Source organism: Anopheles cruzii, chromosome 2, assembly GCF_943734635.1.
Source record: "Anopheles cruzii chromosome 2, idAnoCruzAS_RS32_06, whole genome shotgun sequence".
NCBI lineage: Eukaryota > Metazoa > Arthropoda > Insecta > Diptera > Culicidae > Anopheles > Anopheles cruzii.
Genome location: NC_069144.1, coordinates 517,417 through 533,657, shown reverse-complemented (window position 1 = coordinate 533,657; position 16,241 = coordinate 517,417). Strand labels below are relative to the sequence as shown.

General features: G+C 49.0%; 3 protein-coding genes across 3 annotated transcripts; 2 read left to right on the top strand and 1 right to left on the bottom strand.

The window, feature by feature from the left end:
• Positions 1–1,910: 1,910 nt before the first annotated feature.
• On the top strand, positions 1,911–2,504 carry LOC128267913 (diphthamide biosynthesis protein 3). The gene is made up of 2 exons (XM_053004867.1): positions 1,911–2,378; positions 2,452–2,504. The coding sequence occupies exon 1, from the start codon at positions 2,075–2,077 to the stop codon at positions 2,336–2,338; it is 264 nt and encodes an 87-aa protein (XP_052860827.1). The 5' UTR covers positions 1,911–2,074; the 3' UTR covers positions 2,339–2,378; positions 2,452–2,504.
• Positions 2,505–9,004: 6,500 nt separating this feature from the next.
• LOC128267687 (essential MCU regulator, mitochondrial) lies at positions 9,005–9,778 on the top strand. The gene is made up of 2 exons (XM_053004577.1): positions 9,005–9,476; positions 9,577–9,778. The coding sequence occupies exon 1, from the start codon at positions 9,090–9,092 to the stop codon at positions 9,369–9,371; it is 282 nt and encodes a 93-aa protein (XP_052860537.1). The 5' UTR covers positions 9,005–9,089; the 3' UTR covers positions 9,372–9,476; positions 9,577–9,778.
• Positions 9,779–9,816: 38 nt separating this feature from the next.
• Positions 9,817–15,444, bottom strand: LOC128269058 (protein flightless-1). The gene is made up of 6 exons (XM_053006405.1): positions 15,327–15,444; positions 14,546–14,895; positions 11,589–14,465; positions 11,375–11,525; positions 11,032–11,310; positions 9,817–10,960 (listed from the first exon to the last, which is right to left on the bottom strand). Exons 1-6 carry the CDS (start codon positions 15,390–15,392, stop codon positions 10,826–10,828), a joined length of 3,858 nt encoding a protein of 1,285 aa, XP_052862365.1. The 5' UTR covers positions 15,393–15,444; the 3' UTR covers positions 9,817–10,825.
• Between the last annotated feature and the right edge of the window lie 797 nt (positions 15,445–16,241).

The following is a 16,241-nucleotide window of genomic DNA, read 5'->3' as shown; positions in this document are numbered from 1 at the left end:
TAAGTGATCATAGTATTTAGTTATGTTATTTAGTTTAAACAACAGTTTACCTCGCTGCTCGTGGCTTGCGGCAGGAAGTCAGATGGGGAAAAGCACCACTCGTTTTCCGGTTCTTCCAACGTTCCTGTAGTTGCATTGACTATGAGCTAATAAAAGAAAGAAAAAAATAATAAAATTATAATTAAAAATAACACAATTTGTTATATTTGATCTTGTCAGCGAAGTCAACTGATATCCGGCTATCTATTGTTATCAACCAGGAACCTATTGATAGAGTAGGAAATGAGGAAGTGGTGGGCATTCTGTACGAATCATTGGTGTCTATTAGCTATGCTCCGGAGAGTGGACCCTCCCTTTTAAGTGGGGGACATCATGCATTGTCTAACACTGTAAGGGATGGCGACCGTTGTAAAAGGAGTGAAGCTAGATGCCATGGTTCTGGGGAGTTTGCCTCTCGCTGATTTTTATAATTTTGTAATTATCGATAGATAAATCCGTCCTTCTCAAACCTATGCAGGGGTAAGAGGTGAGACTTATCATCATTCATCATTATATCTTTTGTTACGCGCCGTGTGCCCCACAGAAAGAAAAGGTCATTTTGTAACCCCTACTAAAGAGTTTGAAAAAAGGCTAGCGTAATAATTTGTATGTACCTGCATTGGCTTGGCTGCTGATTCTTTACGACGGCGCTCTGCTACTCGTTGGTTTCGCCACAACCGTTTTTGGTATTGTGTTGGTGGAGGTAAGCAATTGTACTGCTCCACAAACGTTTTAAATGTAATGGCATTTTTGTACCTATGTCTTTTTAACGATTTCATTGCTGTATACTGTATTCGCCAATATGTCTCATCTTTTCCTAATTCAGTTACAAGAAACTGAAATTCCTTTTTTGATTGCCTTTTAGAGCGGATGGTATCTTTCAACAATTCAGTTGTTTTTAATAGTCCATCTCTCAAATCGTTGTAATTCTGTTCATGAGTGTATCGGTGCCGCCGTCGTATTTTCGTATTATCGTTATTCACATTCATCACCACACCAAATTTTAACCTTTTCAGACCAATCGAAAACCACCGACTGAACAAACGACAACGACCAATGTGAACTATGATCGACCAACCATCGACCAACCATCGCTACTTTGATTGCTACTTTAAATTAACAAAATAGGTTTTATGATTTTCAAATCTTCCACAACTTTTCAAGCTGACAACAAAATTAAAATCGTTTTTAGCGGACTAATTTCAAACCAGCACATTAAAAATTAAGATTTTAATGATAAATGGTTTTTTATCATAAAGTTTGTATTTTGCCCTTATGTGTGAGACACAATAATCTGATTATTATTTATTTATTTTTAACCGGCTGATTTATTTTAATAAGAGATTATCTGAATTATTATAAGTATACTAGCAGTTCCCGGCTGCGCCTCATTTCATCCTTTTTTTCTCGATTGAGAGGCGTTTCAGAGAACTTCTTGGTGACTTGGCTTAAATTGCTTGAAAAATATCCGAGCTTTGTTTAACTTTAACTTTAACTTTAACCCAGATTTTGTTAAGTAGTTTTGGAGAAAATGCAGCACAGACGGTGACAAACAACCATTTTTATATATATAGAAATAATGTAATAATATACGCGAAAGGGCGATGAATTAGGCCCCTAAAATAGGAGAAACAGGAAATTTTAAAATTAAAATTAATTTAAAATTCAAATTTTCCCGCAAAAAGTAATCCTTCCGGGAAAAAAGTAATCCTTCCGGGAAAATAATAATCCTTCCGGGAAAAAAGTAATCCTTCCGGGAAAATAATAATCGCGATAATAATAATAATAATAATGAAGCCAAGGTTCGCTGAACGCTGAATGTAAACAAAGCGACGTCAATCTGACGTTTCGCGTGCATGCCGCAAGATGAATCAACGTGTGGTAAATTTGTGAGCGCGCGAAGTAAAAATAAATTATGAAATAGAACGCAAATGATCGAAATCCCATAGCGAAAAGTGCACAGTGCACTATCTTCATTAGTCATAGCGTTCGCCGGGCACGTCGATTTGCCGTGCGTCGTGAAAGTGCATCCGGAATGAGCGTGTACCACGATGAGATCGAAATCGAAGATTTCGAATACGACGAGGAAGAGGAAATGTATTACTATCCGTGCCCGTGCGGAGATCGGTTCCAGGTTAGCCGCGAAGAGCTAATGGCCGGCGAAGAAGTTGCCACCTGCCCCAGTTGTTCCCTGGTAGTGAAGGTGATTTACGACCCGGAAGCTTTCGCCGCCGAACAGGACGAAGCCGAAACGAACAAGACCAGTGGAACGTCCGGCGAACAGTTGGAGAAAAACTGAGGCACACAACGCAACGCAGCGGGTTTTGTTTTGTAAATTTGTAATAAATGTATTTAGTGTTTCAAATTAAAACATGGCCATTGACTTCGGAGGCTTTCTTTTCTTTGTTTCAGTGAACCCTTTGCGACGTCCGGACATGGGTCGTAACAATCCTCTAAGTACTAGCTCACACCATTTAAAAAGTAAAACAGTAAATGACTTATATTAAAAAAAAACAACCCACAATGCAAGCTCCGAACCGAAGCTAGGTCTCGATGAGCGCCCTGCTCGACGACGCGCGAGTATTTCGCTTCGCGGACCTCTCCGTTACTGTGGAGTAAAGAGGAACTGGTTTGAGATGTCGTTCTGAAACTGTTTGTTCTGAAAATTTACCTTGCCCCTTCATACTGCTGATGCCATCATCGCCCGTGTTGTCGCTGAAGATTGCCGAAAGCGCCCGTGAGGTTCTGGTTCGTCTACGGGGAGTTTCGACAAAAACTTCATCGTCACTCAATTCGATCGCTTCTTTTGACATCGAATTCGTAAGAAGGGATTGTTGGCGTCGTTTGTGCAGTTCGCCATCGAGCCGGGAAGGCGTTCGCGAATCAAGATTGTCGATCAGCTCAAACTCCATCTGATCACTAAAGGTTAACTTCGGTTTCGGCGTGGCAACAATGAGCCGCGAACTCTGCCGCTGGGTCGCCTGCGGTGTTTCGCTCGCATCCACGAACAACACACTTTTCGAGCGGGACTCCTTTCTTCCCACGCTGGGTGTTTTCAGGATGGATTTAATGTTCTGCTCATTCAATGGATTCATCTGCAAAGGGCACATCGTACGTTACACATCAATTCGGTTGCCTAAGAAGATGCCATACTTACACCAGGAAAGATCGTATAACGTTTCGCTACGGCAGGGCTCGAAACGCATGGTGCAAAGTCCGGGTCATAATTGCACTTCGAGTTTTCTGTATTGCGTCGTGACGATCTTTTAATTGGTGTCCCGATCAGGTTTACAGTCTCCGACAGCGTGCCAAGATCGATTGCATTCTGCTTCCGTAGATCTTTCCGTACTTTTCGGATCAAATCGGCAATGGCGGACGAGGCCTTCGATGCACCGTTCGCTGCCGGTTTCTTCTCGCGCTTGCGGACACCACCACCCGCTTGTAGTTGTTTAACCTTCGGAGCATCTTCCACAACGGGTTCTTGCTCTTCTTGCCAGTTATTGTCCTTCAACCGTTGCAGTTCAGCAAATCGTTGGTCGAGATTTTCCAAGTCCAGCGACACCATCTGCCAAAAGCCGTCCAGATCGTCATGGCGCACTTTGCGATCGTCCCATTTCGTTTCGTAGTGGCCAATGAGCTCACGGAACTTGGTCAGTTTTTTGTTGATCAAAATGTTCGTTTGACCCTGCGCGGCAAGGATTAAGCCTTTGCAGTGATCGCTCAATTCTTCACATCCCACGAAAGGAAGGTAATCGTTGCACAAAGCTTCCAGTCGTTTCAGTTCACTGTCCACCTTGTTATTGTAGAAAACGGTCTTTTGTTTCACCTCCTCGGGCATCTGGTTTTCAATGGTGGTCACCGATGATGGTCTCTGGATTAGCTTTGTTTGTGGGCTCAGAGTAAGTGATAAAGATATCTTTTCATCCAATCGTAAATTTGATTTACTCAACTCGGTGGCCGGTAGATCGTTTTCTTCGGTGAACTGTGTAAGCGATCTTCGCTTCGGTTGCTTCTGTGGTTCTTCCTTATCGTCGACATTATCCTTGAATTCATCATTTAATTTGTAATTGGGTTTTGGAGTGGCTACAACAGACCGAAGGCTTCGCCGACTCGATTTTGGGGTTTCCAGGCCATCGTCTATGAAAAGAACACTCTTCCCACGAGGTTTGCCGGAAATGGACGTCTGTAAGCCGCGTTTAACGTTTTCAACATCCGCTTTGATAGGCTATTGATGTGTTTAAATTAGAAGAAGCAAAAAGTTAAAACATGTTTTACCTAAACAAAGATTTCAATACTCATTCCATACTTACATCCAGCAAAACTGCATTACGTCTATTCAACGACGGACTGTTGATCTTGTTCGTTATATCCGGAGAGCAGAGTTTGCAAATACTCGATCGTCGATTCAAAATACTGCTGCGCTTGGGAGTATCGCCGATACGGGACGCGATGAGCTTAACTGGGGATGCGATTGACATCACAGTTTCGGCCAATGGTTCCAACTGGATTATATTTTGATTCTGCTGCTCCCGCCGTGCTTTACGAATTAGATCGGCAATGACAGACGACGACTTGGTTGCCGCTTTCGCGACCGGTTTCTTCTCCCGCTGGTAGACACCTCCGCGGGCTCGCGGTTTCTTAACCTTTGGAGGATCCACCGGGACGAGTTCTGGCTCTTCCTCCCAATTATTGTCCTTCAAGCGATGCAGCTCAGCGAACCGTTTGTCGAGATTTTCCAAGTCCAGCGACACCATCAGCCAGAAACCGTCCAGATCGTCATTGCGCACTTTGCGATCGTCCCAGTTCGTTTCGTAGTGGCCAATGAGCTCGCGGAACTTGGTCAGCTTTTTGTTGATCAAAATGTTCGTTTGACCCTGCGCGGCAAGGATTAAGCCTTTGCAGTGATCGCTCAATTCTTCACATCCCACGAAAGGAAGGTAATCGTCGGACAAAGCTTCCAGTCGTTTCAGTTCGATGTCCACCTTGTTATTGTAGAAAGCGGTCTTTTGTTTCACCTCCTCCGGTATCCCAGAAACGGTCTCAACGATAGCACCGGATGATGTTCCGTTGTTTGACTTTTTGAGCGAAGTACTCGAGAGAGCTATTTTTTCATTCAATCGTAAATTCGATTTACTCAACTCGGTGGCCGGTAGATCGTTTTCTTCGGTGAACTGTGAAAGTGATCTTCGCTTCGGTTGCTTCTGTGGTTCTTCCTTGTCGTCGATATTATCCTCAAATTCATCGTTTAATTTGAAATTGGGTTTTGGAGTGTCTACAACAGACCGAGTGCTTCGGCGATGACGCGGTTCTGGGGTGTCTAGGCCTTCGTCTATGAAAAGGACACTCTTTCCGCGAAGTTTACCACCATTGGATGAAGTCTTTGGAGGGGACTTAGTGCATTCGTTACGTCCCGTGAGAACCTGCAACGTTTATAGGATTCGAAGGAATAGATTAAAGTTACTTTTGCGATTTTCGCCAATCAACTATTTTGAAGTTACCTCTGTTGGTGATGTGCGTACGAGCGACCGTTCCTTCAAAATGCTGGTCCTCTTCGGGGTACCAGCGATACGCATCGATCGCCTAACAGGAGTCGTGACCAATTTTACTGTATCAGCCAGCGGTCCCAAATCAGGATTTTTCTGTTTTCTTTGCTCTTCACGTGCTTTTCGGATCAAATCGGCAATGGCGGACGAGGTCTTCGTTGCACCTTTCTTCTCGCGCTTACGGACACCACCGCCCGCTTGTAGTTTTTTAACCTTCGGAGGATCCACCACAATGGGTTCTTGCTCTTCCTCCCAATTATTGTCCTTCAACCGATGCAGTTCAGCGAACCGTTGGTCGAGATTTTCCAAGTCCAGCGACACCATCTGCCAGAAACCGTCCAGATCGTCATTGCGCACTTTGCGATCGTCCCAGTTCGTTTCGTAGTGGCCAATGAGCTCACGGAACTTGGTTAGTTTTTTGTTGATCAAAATGTGCGTTTGACCCTGCGCGGCAAGAATTAAGCCTTTGCAATGATCGTTGAGCTCTTCGGATTCTAAGAAGGCTTCAAAACGATTGCACAGCGCTTCAAGTCGGTTACGTTCGCATTCAACCTTACTGTAATAGAAATTCGTCTTCTCCCTAACGTCATTCGGTATGTGAAGATCGTTTACGTCGACTAAACATGATCGATGCTTCTGCAACAAAATATTAGAATCACTCGGTTCCATTGGTGTCGTCATTGTTGTTTCGACAAATACAAGGGAGCCTCGTTTCTGTGGCACAATCGAAGAAGCCCTTGGTTGCTGCTCGTCATTTTGATCAATTTGGAACGAATTTTCTGCGCAATGTGAACTTGGTTTTTCGTGCTCGAAAAATACCACTTTCGAAGATCGGCTTTTTGTAACTGCACTAGTTCCATCCCTTTCTATTGGTGCGAGATCGTCATTGATCGGAATAACGGTAACTGCTGAGGACGGGCTTCCTGTTTCGTTAACCGGGGATGAAGGTGCCTTTTCGTCGTTGATTAAGATTGTTGGTCGGCAACCAAACAATGCATCGCTGGAGTCCTTTGTGCGAACCGAATTTTCCTTTTCGTCATCATCATCGCTGACGGTATAGGATTCGTTCAATGATGCTTTTCTCTTGAGTTGTCCGAACGCTCCATCAGCGTCACATAAGGGAACCGTTTCGTCATCATCGCTGACGGTATAGGATTCGTTCAATGATGCTTTTCTCTTGAGTTGTCCGAACGCTCCATCAGCGTCACATAAGGGAACCGTTTCGTCATCATCGCTGACGGTATAGGATTCATTCAACGAGGGTTTTCTCTTGAGTTGTCCGAACGCTCCATCAGCGTCACATTTCGGTGGCTCTATTGCGAATTTTTGCAGCTCTAGATTACCGGCATCACTCGCGTTGGAACTCTCTAGGTTAATGACGTCACCAACACAGGAGTCCGTTAAAAGCGACGCTACGGGCTGAGGTTCCCAAAAACTGTCTCCTTTTCGCCTTTCCGGTTGCTGGTCCAAGTTTAACGATGGTTCCACGGGTAGAGCAACCGGTTGAGCTGCCCACACACTGTCCTCTCGTGGCCTATCGACCACTATCTCATGTTGGTGTCCCAATGACAACGTTACGGATAAAGCCACGGGCTGCGGGACCCACAGACTGTGCTCTTGTTGCCCTTCAAACGCATTCTTCCCTTGCTGTTCCGACGTTACGGGTTCGCCCACGGGATGAGAGTTCCACAGACTGTGCTCTTCTGGTCGGTCGACTACTTGATTCGGTTGCGGTTCCAGCAGTGACGCTACGGGTTGAGGCTCCCACAGACTGTGCTCTTTTGGCTGGCCGTGCCCCTTTTCCGGTTGCTCTTTTAGCGGTGTTTCAATTTCGATCGGACTGATGCCATCGAAAAACGTCTCCGAACTGGGAACATTTAAAACGTACCCATCCGCTGGTGTGATCGAAAATGGCAGCGGTTTCTTGAGCTTCCTAATCGTCGAAGTAACCATTGGATTGCTCGAGTTTTGGTTTGCTTTCCCATCGGTCGGTTTGAGAGTAAATTTAAATTCGCGCGATTTCGGGACCAGTGGCCGAGTTTGCTGTGCCTAAAAAAATGGCGAGAAATACATGAGTTGTGATACATTCGCAGGGTAAAACGTTAAACTTACAACGCCAAGACGAACGTTTTCCAATGCTTTCAATGGCTTCTGTCGAACACCGTCTTTTGGCGGTTTCGAAGGCTTTTTGATGCCCCCTTTCAGGAGCGATGAAGGATCCGCAGTGCCGCCAACCTGGGGTTTCTTACTACACAACGGGACGGTAGGGGTGTTCCCTTGCGGCTGTTTACGCCTGTTCGTGACTCCCGGCGGCAGATTATCGCGTCGCCAGCAGTCTACCCGAGAGGTTGCAACTCTGGGAGCGTGCGGAACGGGCGTCCTGTTGTTTTCCGATAGCGGTTTTTTCGGTGCATGGTTCTTTGATGAGGACCCCGTGACAACGGTCTCGAATCTAGGAGTCATGGCCTTCCGCGCACTAGACTTCTTTGCCCCGCTTGACCCGATGGCAACTTTTTGCAATCGCGGCGTTGTGCTCATTAGCGCACTAGCCAGCTTTGCCGGCTTGTGATGTGACGAACAGGCTGGCGCTGGCGCTGGTGCTTCCTTTTGTGTTTGTGCTTCCAATCTTCGCAGCACGTCGGTAGACAGTTTGTACTCCCATTCGGCAAAGGCAAGAATTTCGCTTTGCGAAACCACCGGTATGAATGGTTTATTGTTCCTCGCTTGCTGCAACTGCTTTTGCATTCTTCTTAGCTCGCGAAAAAGTAGCAAGCGTTTTAGCCGATCACCGCAGGCTTTGTCCTTTGGGCGTTTACGTCTGTCGCGGCCACCGGCACGCGGAGGATCGTCGGTTTGGGTTGGCCCCGCATCGTTCTCCTCGTCCGAATCGTGCATATTGCGAAACGATTGCCGTATTTCATGGCGCGATTGTTGGCGCTGCGTTTTGTGGTACAAATCGGCGGCAGCTTTCGATTTGGTGCCCGGCTTCACAAAGTTGTTTTTGTACAAACTTTTACACTCCATGATGCTTATTTCTAACACAAATACTATAACTACATAAAAATAAAAAACTCGGTGAAAACTTCGCGTCCTATCGAATGGCGCTTCCTGATGCAAAATGGCTTGTTCGTTGATGTCAGTTAATCCAACGGTTTTCAAACGGTTTTTGCTGCTGTCAAAAATCAAGGACGCTAGCGCATGGGATCGCCACGATCGCTATTGAATCAACAATTTTCGATTGTTTATTGCAACACGGTACGATAAATTTTTACATATTTTTTATTCTACGGCTTGCGCTTTTTTGTCGGGCTTATTATCAATGAAATGAAGAAAGCGATACCACTTCCAGAAACTTGTATGGCAACCATGCCAGGTTATTTTCCGTATGACATTTGACGCCTGGCTCAGCGAGTAAAAAAATCCCCGCATAGTCCTTGTAATCGGGTGATGCGTGTGTTGTCCACGAAAAAACATTAAGTTATTGGGTGTTTTACGATACGAAGTAAAATGGTTTTTACACGAGTGTTTCAAAGCGTCGTGCGTTCGAGCAGCCTCGCAACGGCCGAAGCTAGAGCTCAGCTTCTGCGGCTTCCGCTGCGCCGGAAGTACACCTATCGAAGTGGTGCGCTGAAACCCATGCCGGACATCACCCCGTTCGGCCTGTTTGGTATTCTTTGCACGGTCGTTCCGGGGCTGCTGATTGGTGCTACCATCAGCAAAAATATGGCCAATTTTCTCGAAGAAAACGATCTGTTTGTACCGTCGGACGATGACGATGATGACGATTGAGCGAAGCGGAACGAACCGGGTGACCAGTCCCCAAACAGCAGCAGCAGCACCGACCATCGGGCGGGATCGATATTTTTAGAATTGAAACAAATGTTTTCGCATAAGGTAATTTTGCGTGCCCACCCGCAGCGACCTTTTCCCGGCGATGAATCGTTCTCCGACGCCCTTTTTATTCACACCAACATGTTCGTGTTTTTCGTTTCAGATAATCCCCAACACTTTCCGCTCCTCGTTCGCTTTAAGGGTCTTACTCGAGCACACTCACCTGGCCGGATCATCTCCTGTTTAGGTGGTATTTTTAACATCGTAAATGGCATGGCCCCCTCGTTCTGATGCCGTTGAGCGGTCTCTGATGAGGGTAGAAACTAATCTATTAGTAATTGTTGTTGTTATTGTTGTGGAGTATCGAAGAGAGTTTCTTTCGGCACACCAGGGACGCACTCTGTGGGCCCCGAGCACCAGACCAGCAGAAAGACCGATACAAAACACGCTTTACACAATTTTCATGTTATTATTGTGATTTGTTACAAATTCTAACCTGTCGCTTCTGCCGTTCAATCTCCCTCTTCAGTAGATTTTTATTTGTACATAATTTTGCTAGTAAGTTTATAGTTTTATGAACATTTTCCTGCTGCGATTTTCGCCCTCACACGCGCAGTTGTGTGGCGGGGGGTGATTTAAACGAACATAACACCAGCGAACGTTTTCTGACGGTCCGAGTAGTCGTTGAGGCGAATAAATAAGTATCTTCAAAGCAGAAACGCAAAGCAAACTACTGTTCTTCCTTTTTGGGGGCCACTGTTCCGAAGCAACCGACCGGTCCGAGCAACATCCAAGTGTGCGTGTTTGACTAAGTCCACTACCAACGGCGTCCACTACCTTTTCGAAACGTTCCACTGATTTATTTACACTGTCTTTTGAGCTCCCATCGTCGCACAGTCCGCCGCACGCCCGCAGAATCTAGATCCCATTCGGAGGGCGTTACGAAAATACTACTTTTGCTCCGGTGAGCGGAAGCGAGGAACCGAGGGTGTGTTAGGTAAAATAGGGAAATTATAAAACTACGAAACATGTACAGTCTGTACAAAAACAATACGCACGCACGCACGAGCATAAACACAGTGACTACCACAAACGGATTTGGCGTTGTCCACGAGATATGGGACGTTTTAAAGTTCATCACGATTAGGTTTGACGGAAAGCAAAGTAACCTATGCTGCCTTTTTACACGATTCGCTCGCGATACACCAATCATGTAGCGTAGCACCAATCGACGCTACCTTTGATGAAATAAAATATGCAATGAAGCAACAAAGATAAAAAAATATATAACGCTATTCACACTATATATCGAGTAACGATTGTGCTTGAAGTTGGTCAAAATTGGATGCCGGGCGGTTCCGGGCCACCGCCCCAGCCAGTTCCGAACTATCTAATCTCTGCTATAAAACCCTCTACTCCGGGGGTTTCTTGTGTGCACTCCAGCCGTGGAAGCATTTGGCGAATCGTTTCGATTCTTTGTTCTTCAGCGTTAGAAACAGTTTCCGTGACCGTTCCGGTTGCTTGATGCGCATATGCTGAATGTAGACCTGTGCAATGAAAAAATGCAATGAGTTACACTTAGTTCTACCAGAACCACCGTGGGGGCGTGGTGGCGCACCTGTGCAGACTTGTAGGCAAGCTTGATCTCCACCTCGCTGCAGCGCGAACCGAGCCACAGGAACACCTGCTCGCCATTGTCCAGTATCATAATGTCGTCATCCGCCAGATCGTCCTGACAGAAGTCGGAACACTTTTCGGCCACCGTAAAGTAGCCCTTCTCGTTCGAGCACCGGAACAGGCGCGTGTAGTTCATGTACTCCGCATCCGTATCGTACTGCCTGCGGCCACCGAGCGCAACCCAGAAGAAATTTTCTGGTTCCTCGCCTTCGTGAAGTATCTGCCGGGGGGAGGGAGAGTGTAAGAATTCGGGCTGCGAGGGTAAATGCGTCTGGTTCCCGTACCTGGAAGCTAACCCACGGATTGTTGAACGTATCTTCGGCGATCTCCTGTATAAGGCGTGCCTCTTCGGTCGTCGTCTTCGAACCGATCCACACGTACACGATACCGGACTCGGAGTCATCGTCCGTCTCGAAAGGCACGAAGAGAATGTAGCTAAAAAGAAGACACGCCGTTGACTGTCGATCCGATTTTCCAGCAACCCGAGCGATCACTTACCAGAACGCGGAATTGAGCAGCGTTGCTTCCGGCCGCACCTGGATCAGGCGCGTACAGAGTGCACTGCCGTTCGAGCGCAAATGATAGAACTCGACCGGTAGCTTGCCCTCCGGAGTGCGCTGCCGCTCCTTGCGCCGCCCGTTCTTGATGACAAACTTGCCCTTAAAGTGGGACATAAACTTGAGGTTCTCCTGTTGCTGGTGTATCCGCACCACTTCCAGCTCTTCGCCGAACATTGATTTAAACTTTTTTTGCAACGTAAACGTAAACGTCAGCCAGCCCATATTGCCCGCTTCCCGGCCCTGCCAGAAGTACACGACGCACTGAATCTCTTCGGCGGGCGCCGGTGCCGCTGAGAGTTGCTTCGCCCTCGTGCCACCCGCCAGCCCGTCAACGGCGCCCGGCTGCGATTCGCCGTCCTCTTGACCGTCACCGTCCTCTTCCTCGTCATCGTCCACCGGCAAACAGTAACGGCACAGGAACACGTAACACTCGCCGGTGTAGAACAAGCCGAGTTCCTCCTCCGGCAGGCGGACAAACTTTTTACTTTCCAGCACAAACGGTTCCATCACGTCCAGATCGTAGTTCCAGTCTTCGGCCAGCTGCTGTGCCTCGAGCAGTGTCATGGCCGGTTGCCGGGGCATAAACAGGGCCGCCAGATCCGCCTTCGTTTGCTGCTGTTTGGCCCACTGCGTCAGATCGGCCCCGGTCCGGGCGACCGATTGGGCGGTGCGCGTAAAATCGACCGCAATGATTTCTTCCCAGCCCGTAAACTTCGACTTGAAGGCCTGCGTTTCGGTGCCCTCCTGGACGCGCGTTATCAGCGCATAGTCCGGCCGATCGATCATGGTGAACAGTTCCTGCGAAAGCTTGATCGCGGCCGCCCGCACCAGACGCGTTGATTTTTTGCCAAACCAAACAAACAGATCCAGGTAGCAGTCCAGGATGTACACGTTCTTGCTGACCAGCAGCGTGTGCGTGAGCGTTTTTTTGTCCCCGGTCAGCTCGACCTGCGGCAACTCCAGGTAGCCCATGCCGAGCTGGATCTGGTACAACCGGGGCGGGACGGGCACAAAGTCGGGATCGACGTGCGATTCCAGTAGCAGCCGCTCGGCTTCCTCGTCTTGCGGTCCCTGGCCGTCGGCGAAGCCGAGGGCACGCCAAAAGTCTAAGCTCTCCTGCCGCTGGTACTCCTGGAAGATCTCCGCTTTGTTCTTGCGCTCGTGTTTGTTGATCTTCTCCGCCGTAAAGCGGCTCTTCGATTTGAGCGTGTTCTTCGACCGCACCCCGTACCACACGAACAGCTGCAGGCCGGTGTCGAGCAGGAACACGTGAGCGGGATCGAGTGACTGGTGCGACACGGGCACCGGTTCCAGGTGAATGTTTGCCCCGGCATCGTGCACCCGGTAGAGCCGCACGATGTAGACCACGTTCTCGATCGTGTAGAACCCGGTCGGCGTGCGGCCACCCTCGATGTACGCTACGTCCGTATCGAACAGCGCCAGAAACTCGTCCGACTCGTCCGCCTGCTCCTCACGGATCGTCCGGCACCGGGCACCGAGATAGTTGCGCAGGTTGACCGCATGAATCGCCGAGCAGGCGCGCTTATCGAGCGTGGCCTTCGTGCCGATCCAGAAGTAAATCTCCCACGACAACTGGCCGCTGTCGTCGTGGCTCGTCTTGAGTACGATGTAGCAGTCCCCCTCGTAGAACTTGCCGTGCGCCGCTTCCTCGATCTTGTTCGGTAGGAAGTTTTCGATTTCCCACACCGTCAGACCCGGGCACTGGCCGTCTTCTTCTTCGAAAATCTCCGAGTAGTCCACGGCCGGCTTTTCGAGCGTTTCGTCCCATCGCTTCGGCTTCAGGTTCTCCACCTTCTCCAGCTCGCCCAACCCGAGGCCCGAGTTTTTGTCCTTCGCAATGTCCTGCATGCCCTTAAGTATCTTGGCCGAGTCCTGGTTGTCGGTCGAATCGTTCCGGGCGCCCCGCCTTAACCGCAGCTTGCGTGCGATCGGATCTTTGGCCCCGTTCGCGGCACCCTGCACCTGCGCCGGCACGGTCGCTCCGGCCAGCCGCAGTTGCGTCTGGAGCGAAAAGTCAATGTTGTAGTACGCCAACCCATCGCCCCGTTGCGCCTCGAGCGGTTTCGGGGGCATCACCAGGTCCGGGTTGTTGCGCAAATCGAGCTGCTCCATGTCCGTCAGCAGATGGATCGCTTCCGGGAGCGTGATGAGTCGGTTCGAGCTCAGATTGAGCTTCTTGAGCGAACCGCAGCCCCGGCACAGGCCTTCCGGCACCATCTCCAGCAGATTGTTTGAGGCCGAAAAGACCTCCAGTGCGCTCAGCTTGCCGATGCTCGACGGGATGCCCTCAAAGTTGAGCAAATTGTCGTTCACGTGTAACCGGCGCAGTTCCTGCAGCTTGCACAGGGTGGCCGGCAGGGCGGTTAGCTTGTTGCGGGACAGGTTCAGCGTTTCCAGCTTGGTCAGCAGCTCGATCTGTGGCGACAGCTCCTCGATCGTGTTATCGTTCAGCTTGAGCCGGCACAGGTTGACTAGGCTGTAGAGCGGCGCCGGGACCTTTGACAGTTCGTTCTGTGACAGGTCGAGCTCCTGCAGGTTCAGCAGGCTATCGAAGGAGGCGGGAAAGTTGTTGATCGTGCGCTGCGTGTTGCGCATCTGCAGACAGACGAGGCTTTGCAGCGAAGGCAGCTGGCGAAGTTGAAACAGTTCCAGCGGATTGTCGTTCAGGATCAGGGTCTGCAGGTTGGAAAGCCGGCGCGTCTGCGGTGGCAGCGTCTCCAGCTTATTGGCCGATAGATCGAGAAAGAGCAGATCGTTCAGGTTGATGAACAGCGACGGTGGAATGGCTTCGATTCTGAAACGAAAACGGGAAACGGCCCGTGTCAGTCAGTGGTCCAGGTGTTCCAGGTTCCGGACGAGGTCCGATCGACGCACTGGTTGTTACTCAAATTCAACACCAATAAGGCTTTCGCTTTTTCCAGCCCTTCCGGCACTTCCTTCAGTCGATTGTGCGACAGATCGAGCGTCGTGAGGTCCTCCAGCTCGAACAGGTCCGACGGAATCGCATGGCTTTTGATCTTGTTGCGGCGCACGTTCAGTGACCGTAGACAGCTGAGCTCACTCAGCTGGCCGAACAGCTTTTCCAGCTGATTGTTTTTCATCGACAAGTGCTCCAACTTGACTAGCTTTCCCATTTCCTCCGGTATCGCCTCCATGCGGGTACGATCCAGCTTGAGCCATTGCACGCCGGACATGTGGCGGATGTTTTTCGGAAACTTTTCATCCTGAAACGGTACAGAAAAGGAAAATGGCACATGACCATGACCAAGGAAATCGAATCGGGTAAACAACTGTCAATGGCATTTTGTTGGCATCAAGCAGGCGGGGTGCGTCCGATAAGCATCGCAAAAATGTAACCCTTCGCGCGGAAATGATAGGAGCGCGCCGATAATTGTGCCACACGGTGTCTCTTTTTAAACAAAGCCGGCTACGACGAAAATAGATTTTCTGTGGTGGTGCGGTGCAAAGCAAAAAAGGCAAAGGTGGGAAGAAGTATGTCAACCGTGCGTAGTGACGGAGCATGCTGTGCACGCTCCTCGCCACCGGATGGTAGTGTTTCGGGTTTCGGCACCCAAGAATCTGGCGCAATGGTTTGGAAAAACGGACCCACGGGGACGGCGCGGTTGCAAAATGCAGCACGGCAACGAACACTTACGCTGAAGTCATTGTTGGTGAAGTCAATTCCACGCACAAACGGCAGGACACCTGTAGTGCTGTTCATGATGTGTTGTTTCCGGGCGATACTTGCTCCCTGCGTACTACAGGGACGTGTTTTATGCTGCGCTGTGGTTCACCCGTCGGACCTGCTGGCTTTGGGGTCTGTTTGCCGGACAGAGGATTCGGTTTCTTCGTTTTCTGCGTGCTTCACGGTTGCTAGCGTTGGCGAACTCGGATGGCGGATGGTGAGTTTGCGGGACCGAATGGTGGGAACATTTCATGCACTCCACTACACTGTACACGGTGGCAGGCAGGGCGAATCCGAGCATCCGTCTGTGATGTGTGCATTTATGGTAAACAGGGACCTTTCTTTTTCAGTGGACCGCCCATCGAAAAACCGAAAGACGGTTCCTTTGCACAGGCACTTTGACAGGGATCGATAGCCCAAAGTTTGGCCAGTATTCTGACGGATGGTGAAGCGAAAAGTTACCCACCGATGGCGGCGGTGGCCAGGGTCAACACAATCGCTTAAATCTGTTTCCGCATGCAGCAATTTTGGCTGGTGTTTATCATAATTTCAAAAAATAAATGTTACTTTACTTGAAATTTAATTTACCACCGTAAATCCGCGTGGAAATGATGAACAGGAGTGAAAAAGGGAAAATAGCCGATGTTTGTCGGAGGAGATGGTTGACAGCAGCCGTCAGTGTCGGACCGTCAAAGGCCGACTCGCTCTTCTCTGCGCTGCCACACGGTGCATAACAGCAGATATAACAATTTTGATAGTACAGCGACCAGGCGTTAAAAGCGTTGTGGCTCAGCAGACCCTATAACACGACGTTATACAGGGCGCAGAACACGACGTTATACAGGGCGCATAACAGATTTGACACTAAGTTACGTGTTACGTGTT